The sequence below is a fragment of the Trichomycterus rosablanca genome, chromosome 1 (genome assembly GCF_030014385.1).
Source record: "Trichomycterus rosablanca isolate fTriRos1 chromosome 1, fTriRos1.hap1, whole genome shotgun sequence".
NCBI classification, from domain to species: domain Eukaryota; kingdom Metazoa; phylum Chordata; class Actinopteri; order Siluriformes; family Trichomycteridae; genus Trichomycterus; species Trichomycterus rosablanca.
Genome location: NC_085988.1, coordinates 47,173,078 through 47,188,061, shown reverse-complemented (window position 1 = coordinate 47,188,061; position 14,984 = coordinate 47,173,078). Strand labels below are relative to the sequence as shown.

The 14,984-nt window shown below is 40.5% G+C and overlaps 1 protein-coding gene across 1 annotated transcript in view; it reads left to right on the top strand.

The window, feature by feature from the left end:
• The first annotated feature begins 320 nt into the window (after positions 1–320).
• Positions 321–14,984, top strand: part of cspg4 (chondroitin sulfate proteoglycan 4) — a 36,700-nt gene continuing 22,036 nt past the window's right edge. The window contains exons 1-4 of the mRNA XM_063004370.1: positions 321–324; positions 2,230–2,393; positions 7,383–10,937; positions 12,334–12,804. Of these exons, the coding sequence (XP_062860440.1) occupies positions 321–324; positions 2,230–2,393; positions 7,383–10,937; positions 12,334–12,804 (4,194 nt within the window). The remainder of the gene's footprint in view (positions 325–2,229; positions 2,394–7,382; positions 10,938–12,333; positions 12,805–14,984) is intronic.

Genomic DNA, 14,984 nt, shown 5'->3' with positions numbered 1-14,984 from the left:
TTTCAGAACAGCCAATCCATTTTCTGAATGTTTCTAAAAGGTCGAAGGAAATCAAAATACCTGGAGGAAGCCAAGACAGATAATAGGAAAACATGTCTCAAACTTAGCTCCCAAAGTCCCTGTTGTTCTGCACCATGCTGGTTCTTTTAGCATAACTGTATATGTGAAACGTATTGTACATGGCAATCTGATAGACAGAGAAAAGGGGAGATCACATACTGGTTCTGGATGCCACTGGCACTGAAACAGCTATGAAACAGCAGGCAGAATTGTTTGGCTTCGCTCATTCTCCTATTTCATAGCTCCTCCATGGGTAGACCATGGGTAATAATAAAGATAAATCTCAGTTAACATAATAATCTATTGCTTGTTTTGCCCTTTCACTCCATTCTTTTTTTACCTTGGGCTTTCTCTTTTATTGGCAGCTGCATAAATTTTAGCATACCTTTTCTGAGCACTTCCATGAATCAGATTATGCCATTATAATTAATGGTGCACACTAGTGAATGCAAAACCTTAGGTCTAAATGTCATGATTGATGAAATATCAGTCATAATATAGCATTTAATATCTGACTTTCAGTGAATAGGTCTTTCCTTTTTTTACCCAATTTCACCATTTTAAATGGCAATTCTCCTAAGTGTTTCATGCTCTGAATATAAGCAGATACACCGATCAGCCATAACATTAAAACCACCTCCTTATTTCTACACTCACTGTCCATTTTATCAGCTCCACTTACTGTATAGAAGCACTTTGTAGTTCTACAATTACTGACTGTAGTCCATCTGTTTCTCTGCATGCTTTGTTAGCCCCCTTTCATGCTGTTCTTCAATAGTCAGGACCCCCACAGAGCAGGTATTATTTAGGTGGTGGATCATTCTCAGCACTGCAGTGACAATGACATGGTGGTAATGTGTTAGTGTGTGTTGTGCTGGTATGAGTGGATCAGATACAGCAGCACTGCTGGAGTTTTTAAATACCGTGTCCACTTACTGTCCACTCTATTAGACACTCCTACCTAGTTGATCCACCTTGTAGATGTAAAGTCAGAGACGATCGCTCATCTATTGCTGCTGTTTGAGTTGGTCATCTTCTAGACCTTTATCAGTGGTCACAAGACGCTGCCCATGGGGCGCTGTTGGCTGGATGTTTTTGGTTGGTGGACTTATTCTCAGTCCAGCAGTGACAGTGAGGTGTTTAAAAACTCCATCAGCGCTGCTGTGTCTGATCCACTCATACCAGCACAACACACACTAACACACCACCACCATGTTACTGTCACTGCAGTGCTGAGAATGATCCACCACCCAAATAATACCTACTCTGTGGTGGTCCTGGGAGAGTCCTGACAGTTGAAGAACAGCATGAAAGAGGGGTAACAAAGCATGCAGAGAAACGGATGGACTACAGTCAGTAATTGTAGAACTACAAGGTGCTTCTATATGGTAAGTGGAGCTGATAAAATGGACAGTGAGTGTAGAAACAAGGAGGTGGTTTTAATGTTGTGGTTGATTGGTGTGTATGACAAATAAAGGTATTCTATTCTTATAGAACATTTGGAGGTGCTACAGACCTATGATGAAATTTCCAACAAAGGAATAATTAGTGGTCATGCGTTAGTCAAATACATTGTTTGTTTACAGGCCTACAAATCATCTTTGTAAAGAGCATCTGTATGACATCAGGTTTATCTGTGCATCAAAAGTGCCCTAAGGGACTTTCTAGAAAGTTATTTTTACTCTGAAGACTTTGTGGGTGGTTGTGAAATGCCTATTTTTTCTTCATTGCTTGGCTTATGCTTTGGAAATCCATGCTTATAAGATTTTGCACCTTTGCCCTGTATAGTTCAGAGTAAAAGCAATAGGAAACAATCTATTTCCTGTGTGTGTTATATTTGTGGAAAGAAGGACAGAGGGCTTTTTCTGATGAGAACTGTGCTAGGCAGGTGGCTGAGGCTTTCATCACACACTTAAAGCCTGGGAAAATCTGTAGCACTTCAGGCTCTCAGATACCCTCGTGAATCCTCTTAGAATTTTCCACAACCTCTTCAATTTTTCCCTGCAGCAGCATCTGTAGAAAATTTAATCAGTATGCAACTCTTGTGTTTTATGTCTGTCCAGGTTCCTAATGAGTTAGCAGCTCTTCATTTACTAGATTTAAAATGGAACTATATGAATGTTTTAACAGTCATATTGATTATGCTTTCTCTGTTTTTTCTGTTTACAGATTCATATTTCGGGGATAGTTACTGTCAAATAAATGCAGTCCAGGATCTGTCAAGTTTTCAACTGTCACTCCAGTTTAAAACAAGCAGACGCAGTGGGCTGCTTCTCCTAGCTGCTGGAAACACAGACTACATGTCTCTAGAGCTGTCCAATGGCAGGTTATTGGTAAGAAACACAAATGCAGGAGACGACAACATACATCAAATGAATTATTTAAATGAGAAATAACTTAAAATAACTGGAAGAAACTTCTTCCAACCACTAACTGACTGACCATACACCAATCAGCCATAACATTAAAACCACCTCCTTGTTTCTACACTCACTGTCCATTTAATCAGCTCCACGATCAGACACAGCAATGCTGATGAAGTTTTTAAACACCCCACTGTCACTGCTGGACTAAGAATAGTCCACCAACCAAAAATATCCAGCCAACAGCGCCCCATGGGCAGCGTCCTGTGACCACTGATGAACGTCTAGAAGATGACCAACTCAAACAGCAGCAATAGATGAGCGATCGTCTCTGACTGTACATATACAAGGTGGACCAATTAGGTAGGAGTGTCTAATAGAGTGGACAGTGAGTGGACACGGCTGTGTCTTACCAGCACAACAAACACTAAAACACCACCACCATGTCAGTGTCACTGCAGTGCTATAATACCTGCTCTGTGGTGGTCCTGTGGGGATCCTGACCATTAAAAATCCAGGTGAAAGCAGGTTAAAAAAGTATGTAGAGATATACTGTAGATGGACAACAGTCAGTAATTGTAGATCTACAAAGTGCTTCTATATGGTAAGTGGAGCTGATAAAATGGTCAGTGAGTGTAGAAACAAGGAGGTGGTTTTAATGTTGTGGCTGATCAGTGTATATTTACCCATCATTCCCCTTTCAGCTCTTCCCCATTTCCTTTATAGCTCTTTATGTTTTTGTTTTAATAAATGAATAAATGTAAGGGGGAGGGTTTTGTTGCCCAGCACAAACAGAAGAAGGAGCCAGTGCAACATTCCAGGGGTTCCCCTCCTTCCCCCTAAAGTCTCATAATCATTCTTTATTTCCTGTAAATTGATAGACAACTATTATTTATTATCAGTAAGAATTCTCAACATTGAAAACGTCTTCTGCTTACGCAGTTTGCATTGTCATTGCCAAGATGTCAAATGTTAAAAGGTTTAGTATTTAAATACTTTTAAACAGGACAAGCAAAAACAGCACAACATTAGGTGTAGCACCACACTGCGGATACAACCAAAATCATTTGTTTATAATGTTATTATAAACTTGCGTTTTGGAATTTTTAGTCAGCGCTACGGAATGTGTTGTGTAAAAAATGTGTCCTTAAAAACTTTAGGCCTGGAATCTTTTATTTATTTTTTCTTATTGCCCTTAAATTTAGAATTTGTATTAAAATCTATATTTGAACTGTTGTTACCTTTAGACATAAAATGCAAATTTTCATCAAAGCTAGAATTTGTTTGATTATCTATTAATATTGATATATTTACACAGTTGACTCACATTATTAAGACTACTAGCAAATATCCAGAGTAACCACCGTGTGCAGCATGGACAGCAGCTAGACGGGCTGGGAGTGACTTAATAAAGTCCTGGCAGGATGTCACAGGTATCTGGAGCCATGCTGACTGCAGTGCATCTCACAGCTGCTGGAGGGTGCGTGCGGGAGGATCCATAGAGCAAACATGACAATCTAGGTGGTCTCACAGATGCTCAATTGGGTTTAAGTCTGGGAAATTTGGGGGCCTGGGTAGTATTTGGAAGTCTTGGTCATGCTCTACCAACTAATGTCGAACATTTCTAGTCATGTCACATGTGGCATTGTCTTGCTGGAAGATCCGATTCATACCCAAATCGGTTGAGAGTGTCTTCCACATGGATGCATGGGCATAGAGAGTGCCACGAAAACATTCCCCAGACCATAACGCTGCCACCACCAGCTTGTGGTTCGATAAAGCAGAAAATGTGACTCATCGGAGGCAACCCTTTGCAAATCATCAGATGTCCAATTGCGATACTGCCATGAAAATTAAAGCCTTTTCTGCCAATGCAACTTCATTAGCAAAGGGTGCAGTGACCATCCGTCTGCTTCAGAGACCCATACGCAGTATGGTTTGCTGAACTGTTGTTTTATACACACGTCTGGTAGCCCCCTGGTTCATTTTGGCAGTGAGCTGGTTCACTGTAGCATGTCGGTTCGCCCTCACGCAACTTTGTAGCCGACATTCACCTCTCACATCAATGGCACGCAGTGCTCCGCAGTTTATTCAAAATGGTGCCATTTGTCCACTTACGATACACTTTCATCACAGCAGCATGCAACAGTTCACAGACTGCACAGTTTCAGAAATACTGCCACCCTTGGTCCGAGAGCCAACAATCATCCCATTTTGCAACTCTGATTAATCGCTTCTTGTACCCATGACAGCAACAAAGGATATGTGTGCAGACAACCTATCGCACACCTTAAATACCCACCAAGCCAGCTTGGGAAATGTGATTCCCTTCATGAGCCACATGCTGCCACCGGCGAAAGTTGGAAGTGGTCATAACAATGTGACTCGACTGTATATATATAAATCAGCTATAACATTAAAACCACCTCCTTGTTTCTACACTCACTGTCCATTTTATCAGCTCCACTTACCATATAGAAGCACTTTGTAGTTCTACAATTACTGACTGTAGTCCATCTGTTTCTCTACATACTTAACCTCCTTTAACCTCCTTTTACTCTGTTCTTCAATGGTCAGGACCACCAAAGAGCAGGTATTATTTAGATGGTGGATCATGTGTTAGTGTGTGTAGTGCTGGTATGAGTGGATCAGACACAGCAGCACTGCTGGAGTTTTTAAATACCGTGTCCACTCACTGTTCATTTCATTAGACACTCCTACCTAGTTGGTCCACCTTGTAGATGTAAAGTTACATTCTATTGCTGCTATTTGAGTTGGTTATCTTCAAGACCTTCATCAGTGGTCACAGGACGCTGCCCACGGGGTGCTATTGGCTGGATATTTTTATCTATGGTTGGTGGACTATTCTCAGTCCAGCAGTGACAGTGAGGTGTTTAAAAACTCCAACAGCACTGCTGTGTCTGATCCACTCATACCAGCACAACACACACTAACACACCACCACCATGTCAGTGTCACTACAATGCCGAGAATGATCCACCACCCAAGTAATACCTGCGCTGTAGTGGTCCTGGGAGAGTCCTGACCATTGAAGAACAGCATGAAAGGAGGCTAACAAAACATGCAGAGAAACAGATGGACTACAGTCAGTAATTGTAGAACTACAAAGTGCTTCTATATGGTAAGTGGAGCTGATAAAATGGACAGTGTGTGTAGTAACAAGAGTTTTAATGTTATGGCTGATCGGTGTATACAGTGGGGGAAATAAGTATTTGATCCCCTGCTGATTTTGTAAGTTTACCCCCTTACAAAGACTTGAACAGTCTATAATTTTTATGGAAGGTTTATTTTAACAGAGAGAGACAGAATATCAACAAAAAATCCAGAAAAAAAACATTAAATAAAAGTTATAAATTAATTTGTATTTAATTAAGGGAAATAAGTATTTGATCCCCTACCAACCAGCAAGAATTCTGACCCCCACAGACCGGTTATGTGCCCATGAGGCACACAAATTAGTCCTGTCCCTGTATAAAAGACTCCTGTCACAGAATCAGTTTCTTCCGTTCAAATCTCTCGACCACCATGGGCAAGACCAAAGAGCTATCAAAGGACGTCAGGGACAAGATTGTAGACCTGCACAAGGCTGGAATGGGCTACAAGACCATCAGCAAGAAGCTTGGTGAGAAAGAGACCACTGTTGGTGCGATAATTCGAAAATGGAAGAAATACAAGATCACAGTCAATCACCCTCACTCTGGAGCTCCATGCAAGATCTCACCTTGTGGGGTAAGAATGATTCTGAGAAAGGTGAGGTCAGTCCAGAATTACACGGGAGGAGCTTGTCAATGATCTCAAGAGAGCTGGGAGCACAGTCACCAAGAAAACCATTAGTAACACACTTCGCCGTAATGGATTGAGATCCTGCAGTGCCCGCAAAGTCCCTTTGCTCAAGAAGGCTCATGTACAGGCCCGTCTGAAGTTTGCCAATGAACACCTGGATGATTCAGAGAAAGCTTGGGAGAATGTGATATGGTCAGATGAGACCAAAATTGAGCTCTTTGGCATCAACTCCACTTGCCGTGTTTGGAGGCAAAGAAATGCCCAGTGGGGATGGTGTTCTTGGGGTCATATCCAGCATTTCTCTGCTCCCAGCTCCCTTGAGATCATTGACAAGCTCCTCCCGTGTAAATCTGGGCTGACCTCACCTTTCTCAGAATAATTCTTACCCCACAAGGTGAGATCTTGCATGGAGCTCCAGAGTGAGGGTGATTGACTGTGATCTTGTATTTCTTCTATTTTCGAATGATCGCACCAACAGTGGTCTCTTTCTCACCAAGCTTCTTGCTGATGGTCTTGTAGCCCATTCCAGCCTTGTGCAGGTCTACAATCTTGTCCCTGACGTCCTTTGATAGCTCTTTGGTCTTGCCCATGGTGGTCGAGAGATTTGAACGGAAGAAACTGATTCTGTGACAGGAGTCTTTTATACAGGGACAGGACTAATTTGTGTGCCTTTTGTGCACATAACTGGTCTGTGGGGGTCAGAATTCTTGCTGGTTGGTAGGGGATCAAATACTTATTTCCCTTAATTAAATACAAATTAATTTATAACTTTTATTTAATGTTTTTTTTCTGGATTTTTTGTTGATATTCTGTCTCTCTCTGTTAAAATAAACCTTCCATAAAAATTATAGACTGTTCAAGTCTTTGTAAGGGGGTAAACTTACAAAATCAGCAGGGGATCAAATACTTATTTCCCCCACTGTATATATACTGTATATGTGAGTAAAAACAACTTGCAATTTGGCTTTCTTGACCATATAGTGTATGTCTATTAATGAATTAACTATGCTTAATATTATTTAACAAAAATTTATATAAATATATATATGTCAAGGTGTTCAGGGTAGGCTAAATTGCTTTAGTAGATTAATAAGATATAAGGCAGATAAACCATTTAAACCACTTCATGAATGACTTTGTAAATGTATTTTACAGGTAAGAATGGACATGGGATCCGGTGAAGTGGAGCTGTCCTCATCCAGAGGTGTTCAACTGAATAATCTTCTGGATCACCATGTATTGCTCACCCTTAATGAAAACCAGCTCAAGATGACCATTGACAGCATTTTCACAACATCCACTGACTTGCAAGCAGAGAAAGAGGACCTTAACATTGATATTGGTGTATTTCTTGGAGGTGTAGGAGACTTGGAAGTTGATTACCTCAGCACTGCTGTTCAGTACCTGCGTGGCTGTATGAGCGATGTCAAGTTAGAGTCACATCAGTTTGACATTTTGTCCTCTGTAACAACTGTGTGCCATGAAACCAGGGAAGAGTGCAGCAGTGAGTTTGAAGCAGGAGAAGGCGAGACCATCAGCTTTATCAGTTCAGACTCCTTTATCTCCTTTCCAACCTGGACCAGAACAAATACTGACTCTCGCAATATGGAAATGCTAATGAAAACTACTATTGAAGATGCCTTACTTCTCTTTCATCCAGGTCACCAGTCTGATTTCATTGGGTTGGGCATGACAGGAGGTCACCTTAAAGGTGTAGTAGAGCTGGGCAGTGGCATGATAGTTCTGAACAACATGGAAGTAAAGCTGGACGATGATCAATGGCATAGAATAAAAATGCAGATCACTCCCCAAACCTTTGAAATTACTGTGGACAGTGAATCAGTCTCAGTCAATCTGAATGGATTCGATAAACTGGACCTAGTTGGGAATCTGTACATAGGAGGCATTCAGGGAAATATGAAAGATGTATTTCAGGATGACTTTCTGACCCCTATGGAAAAGGAGTTCTCATCTGAGTCTTTTGTTGGCTGTCTAGGGGAGATCAAGGTGAACCAAAAAGACAGAAGTCTTCAGGACGCTTTGATAACTAAAGATGTTAAAGTTAAATGTGATGGAGATTATGATGATTATTCTACCTATTACGATTCTGAGACAACAACTACACCCCCAGTGCGGATCAGATATGTGGCTGTTACACCTGATGAGAGACACTGTGTCCCAACTGATGACATGCCGGAGATCTTTCGAAATGTTTCCAAGCTTTTAGACATCACTCCTCTTCTGGTTCCTGAGGGTGGGGAAGCTTTTATTGATGTAAAAAATCTAAACCCAACATTCAATCTGAATGCTGCAGATATAAGACAATCTCAAATTATATTCACCCTTTTGAGTGATCCTTGGTATGGTGTTGTAGACATGAACATCAATACTAGGCGCACTAAGAAGTTTACCCTGCTTGATGTGATAAATAAAAAGATTAAGTATCTTCATGACAACAATGAAAAATATAATGATGAAATCCAACTCGACGTGGTTGCATATGGCCCCAATCTTCCAGAGTGTTTAAAAACTTCCCATCAATACGTTCTCCCAGTTGAAATCCTCCCTGTCAATGACATCCCACAGCTCAGTGGTGGAAACATTTCAGTCACAGCAAATGGACGTACTCAATTAAGCCCCAACCTTATCAAGATAGTTGATTCTGATAATCGATGTGACAAGTTGATTGTTACAGTCACTTCCAATCCGGACCCTAACGGTTATTTAGAAAATACCGAGCATCCTGGCATGAGCCTGCAAGAGTTTACCTGTAGACAGCTTAAGGATGGTCTCATTTACTACGTCCATGAAGGAGGCTCAGTGTCTGAACTCACACTAAAGGTTTCAGATGGAGATCTGCTCAGTCAGTCGACTTCTTTCAGACTAGCAATCACACAGCCACAGATGAGCCTGGTGACCAACACTGGACTACTCCTCACTCAAGGCAGCAACTTTTCGATTGGGATCCAGAACCTGTGGGTGTCTGCGACTCCAAAAAATGGAGATATTATATTTAATGTTACTCAGCCTCTTAGATTTGGAGAACTGCAAATTATCGGAGCTGACAGTTTACCAGAGAAAGTGTCACGTTTTCATCAGTCCGACCTGGAGCAAAACAGACTGAGGTACGTTACAACGATTGAAGACGATCTAGAAGAAACACAGACTGAGTATATTCATTTTAATGCTCAGCTGGGAGAGTTCACTCTCACGGACAATGTCTTCAATATCATAATCATGCCTGCTCAAGTGCGAATGTCAAACATTGTTCCTGTTGAAATTGTCAACGGAGAGCCAAAAGTTATCAAGCAATCAGAGCTGAAAGCTGTGGTTAAAGGAAAGAATATTGACTCAGATTTTATCACATACATCATTTGGAAGCGTCCAACGCTGGGTTACTTGATGTTCAGAGATATGGTTCTTTCAGATGGAGATAACGTTACCCAACATGATATTGACATGGGATTTGTCAGTTACAGGCCCACCGTCTACAAGGCTTTTGATGCTAAAGATTACATTCAGTTTAAAGTATTTGCAGACGATCAGTACTCTAGAGTATATACTTACCCAATAATTATAAAAGCAAACTCCAGTGCCCCTGTCTTGACCAATGAGAGACTGGTGGTACTGGATGGTCATGAAAGCGTCCTGAATAAAGAGTATCTCTGGGTGCAGACTGCACAATCGACAAACTTTGTGTACAGGATTACTGAAGCCCCTAAATATGGACATCTCATTAGGGACTCCCCTCCTGGTGTGCCAAGATTTGAGGGTGCCATTCATGTCTTCAGTAATGAGGATCTACGTTTAAACAGGCTTATCTATAAACACGATGGCTCAAACATCAGTTACGACCAATTCACCTTTCTTGTATTTAAAGAGCAGAAAGATAGCACTAATTTACCGACTAAGGGCCAGGAAGTCATCAAAGCAACATTTAACATAGCAATTCAATCCAGAAACGATCATGAACCTCAAAGAGTAATTGATAAACCCTTTAATGTGGTCAGAAATGGTCAGCGTTTGCTGACCACTGATGATATCCTATTCAGGGATGATGACTCCGACTTTAACGACACCCAGCTGGTCTATAATCGAGTGGGAATTCTTTCAGGTAGCATTGTCTCCTCTGCAGACCCTTCACAACCCCTGTACCGGTTCACGCAGGCAGACCTGAGAGATGGAAAAGTTCTGTTTGTCCATCGTGGTGCTGATCGTGAACGGTTCCAGCTTCAGGTATCAGATGGGTTGCACAAGACCACAGCGCTGCTCCAGGTACAGGCCAGCGAACCATACTTGCATGTGGTCAATAACTCCATCGTTGTCATGGATCATGGCAGTACAAAGACTATTGACACCAGTCTTCTGGGCACAGAATCCAACATAGACATTCGAAGTGCTGATGAAATTGTGTATAAGTTAAAAACACCTCCTAGTGATGGTAGGATTATAGTCAGTGGTATTGAAGCCGCTCAGTTTACTCAAGAGGACCTCAAGAAAGGTGTGGTCTCCTATGAGCATGATGAACAAAGCCTCCGTTCCAAAGACTTTTTTGTTTTCACTGTGCAAGCAAATGGATTATCGAAGGAAGGCACTTTCAGAATTAAGTTCTTCAAGAGAGGATACCTGTCAGAACCTCAAGTCACTGTCAATGAAGTGATCATTGCATACAAAGGAGAGCATACTGTCATTGACCAGGATTATCTGAAGGTAAGATGAGGGGGGAGGTTATAAAATCTGGGTTCAGTTTATTTTTGCTTATTTTGAAAATGCTTCTTATTTGTGCTATGTAATGTTTAATAGTGGCAATCAGGGGATATTTTAATTACCTTAGCATTATGTAAAGCAAAATCATCAGTGCCAAATAACACATAAATCAGTGTTGATTAATATTATTTAAAAAATATATATATTGGGGCCGCTCAGGTGGCACAGCGGTAAAATACGCTAGCACACCAGAGCTGGGATTTCGAATACGTAGTATCGAATCTCAGCTCTGCCATCCGACTGTATGAACAACGTTTGGCTGTTGTTCATCCAGGGAGTGAGCCGAATAGAAACCTCATAACTGATGCAATTACAACCTCTGCTGGCTGGTTGATGGCATCTGCACAGAGTCGAGGAATAATGTGTTGATCAGGGTGTGTCTCTCCGTACACAAAACTGATCTGCATATGAACTCGCCTCGTGCAGTGGGCTACTGCACACATGTCAGAGGGGGCGTATGTCAGTTCGCTGGAGGTACTAAATTGCGCTGTGGGTGTGTTTGCCCACCCTGTGATGGACTGGCGATGTGTCCAGGGTGTTTCCTTCATTTTGCCCAGTGAATTGGATAAAGCTGTGGTCAAACAGACAATGAATGAATGAATCTTTCTGCTGAATAATATTGTTTTAGAGAAAGTACTCCAGACATGGTTTCTCATTTTTTGCTACATTTAAACATGGCATGTGGTTTACCACCCACATTGTGCACACTTAGTAATTACATTAGAGTGCAGTGTTAGCTTTAAGCAAAACACCATCAGTGCAAGAAACACTCCAAAAAGGATTTTTCTTTCATTTCTTATTTTCTTTTCCAATTTCTATTCTTAAACAATATGGTCAAAAGTATGTGGACACTTGAATATGTGCTTGTTGGACAACTCATTCCTAAATGAGTATTAATATGGAATTGCCTTATTTCATTGTTCTAGGAAGGCTTTTCACAACATTTTGAATTGTGTCTGTGCAGGGCTCTGTTCAGGCAACTCGAGATTCTTCATAACCACCTGTCATACCATGTCTTTATCAACCTCACTTTGTGCATAGGGGAAAAGTAGTTTATAGTATATAGTTTCTTTTTGTATCATATATTTTTATATGTGGTAGCCAGAAATCAATAATTAGATGGGGTGAATAGATACGTCTAGCCATATAGTGTTTTTTTTTTTTTTATTAAAATAATTCAATTCAATAATTAATAATTGCATTTAATAATGGGTCTTGGTTTATACTTAAACTACAGTATCTACCCTGCTATCATAATGCCAGTACCTTCTTCTTAGTCACTGATGTCTTATTGTGTAAAATGTGTTTATTAAAAAACCTATCTTTCTCCTTTTTTCAGGTGGAGCAGGCAGACATCCTGCCTACCGAGATGGTGTTTACCATTAAAAAATCTCCACTTCTTGGTCATGTGGTCAAGCTAACCAATGACTCAGAAAGCCAAATGGCTCCTCAACTGGATTTAATCAACTCTTTCACACAAAATGACATAAATATGGGCACAGTTTTGTATTTGTCAGGTTCAACAGAAGGTCGAGACACGTTTACTGTTGATATTAGTAATGGTTTTACCACGGTGGAGGACCTTCATGTCCAGGTGGACATCTTGCCTGAGCTTATACCTGTCCAGGTGGTCAACCTCACAGTGAACGAAGGAGAAACTGTAACACTTTCTGAAGAGGTGCTCAACATCACACACCCTTACTATAGGTCTATTAATATTGAATTCTTCGTTGAGGGGACACCTGAGCATGGAGATGTAAGATGTCGGGACAGTAATGAGGAGGAGCTGTACACTTTCACCTGGGATCAAGTAAGTACATTCATATTTCTGTGGTCAGACACTTGAGATTCTTTAACACTAAAGGCAGCTGGTGTTTTGAAACCCATGCACAATGTATTTACTTTAGAGGTTACACATCCAGGTTATAGCAGTAGACAAACACATCTGCCTGAACATAAACTGTTGTACCTGTCACTTCTTTATTGAATGCCATGATTGATTATTTGCAGTCCATTCTTTAAAAATTATGTGAATTCTTCCATTAAATAAGATGTAGAACATATTTTACAGCTACTGATTAGACTTGCACAACAGCCAAACAGTCAGTTTAGACAAATAATATTTTGATTAAGTCTTAGGGAATAAATCATTACCGACAGCCTTCAAAACATTTTTTATGGGCGCTCATGTAGCACAGCGCTGAAACATGCGAAACATTCGAATCTCAGCTCTGCTATTGGCCATCCAGGTGCCTACACAGACAATAATTGGCTGGTCGATGGCACCTGCTCCAAGACGGGATAATAAAGATTGGTGCCTGACTCACTGTCCTCAACATAGATCTCCGTATGAACCCGCCTGGTGCAGGTAAAACGAAGCAGCTAGCTACACACCCAGAGGGGGTGTGTGTTAATTATGACCCTCCTAAGTCATAAACGGAGTTCTGCAGTAGTAGAGGTAAAATACTTAGGGGGAATGTTTATAAAGAAATAACTTCATATAGTTTCAAATTTATTGTTTCCTCAATGATTGCAATATATCCAGGGCAGCAAAGCAACCCCAAATCATAATCGTGTTGGTACAACAGTAAGGAAATGTAATGATTGCGGTAAGCACCTCAGTTAGTTGCTCTGGATAAGTGGAATTGACATGACACCACATTGTGCATTTTTGCTAAAAATATATGTTTTATCAGTTCGAAACTCGGCGTTGCCACCAGTCGGCTGGGCGCCATCTGGCAGGCATAATTGGCAGTGCCTGCAGCAGATACTAATTGGCCACCGTATCTGCAGGGTGGGGGCCAGACTATGTGTAGGGTGGGATCTTCATATGCTCTGTAAGGTCCCTGAGTGACAGATGTTTTATTTTTTTATTCATTTATTAATTTATTTTATTTATTTTTATTTATTTATTTAGTTTTAGTAGTTTTCTTAAAATCGAGCATTACATTTGTTTTGATATAATGTCATCAGGGAATGGCATTCAAGTATTTATTTCTGAAAAAAACAGACCCTCTGTGTTTCTATGAAACAGGGCACCTTATACAGTGGTGTTCAAAAAAATAGCAGTGATTTTAAAAAAGCGAATAAAGCACAAAATCATTATAATAACTTTTATTTCCATAAATGCAAATGCACTGAAAATACTACACTTTTAATTATAAATCAAAACATTAACAAGATTTAGTCAGTTTGTGTCAATCCTTTACAGAAAATTAAGAAAAATGAATATTAGGCTGTTCAAAATAATAGCAGTGCCAGCATTTTTCTTTAAAAACTCAAAAAATGTATCTATAACATGAAAAAATGTTTGAGGTTTCACTTTACTTTAAATTACTGAACTAATATTTAGTGGCAGAACAATTGTTTCCGAGATCTGTGTTGCATGGAGTCGATCAACTTCTGGCACCTCTGAACAGGTATTCCAGTCCAGGATGATTAGACTACATTCCACAGTTCTTCTGCAATTTTGGGTTTAGCCTCAAAAAAACACGTTTCAGATATCAGCCCACAAGTTCTCTATGAGATTGAGGTCAGGGGATTGGGCTGGCCACTCTATTACCTCAATCTTGTTTGTCTGTAACCAAGATCTTTTGGGTCACTGTCATGTTGAAACACCCATTTTAAGGACATTTCTTCTTCGACATAGGGCAACATGATCTGCTCAAGTATTCTGATATATTTAAACTGATCCATGATCCCTCGTATGTGATAAATAGACGTAACACCATGGTATGAAAAACATCCCCATATCATCATTTTGTACCACCATGCTTTACTGTCTTCACAGTGTACTTTGGCTTGAATTCAGTGCTTGGGGGTCGTCTGACATACTGTCTACGGCCACTAGACCCAAAAAGAACAATTTTGCTTTCACCAGTCCACAAAATGTTGAGCCATTTCTCTTTGGACCAGTCAATGTGTTCCTTGGCAAATGTTAACCCATTCAGGAAACGTCTTTTTCTTAACAACGGGACTTTGCAAGGAGTT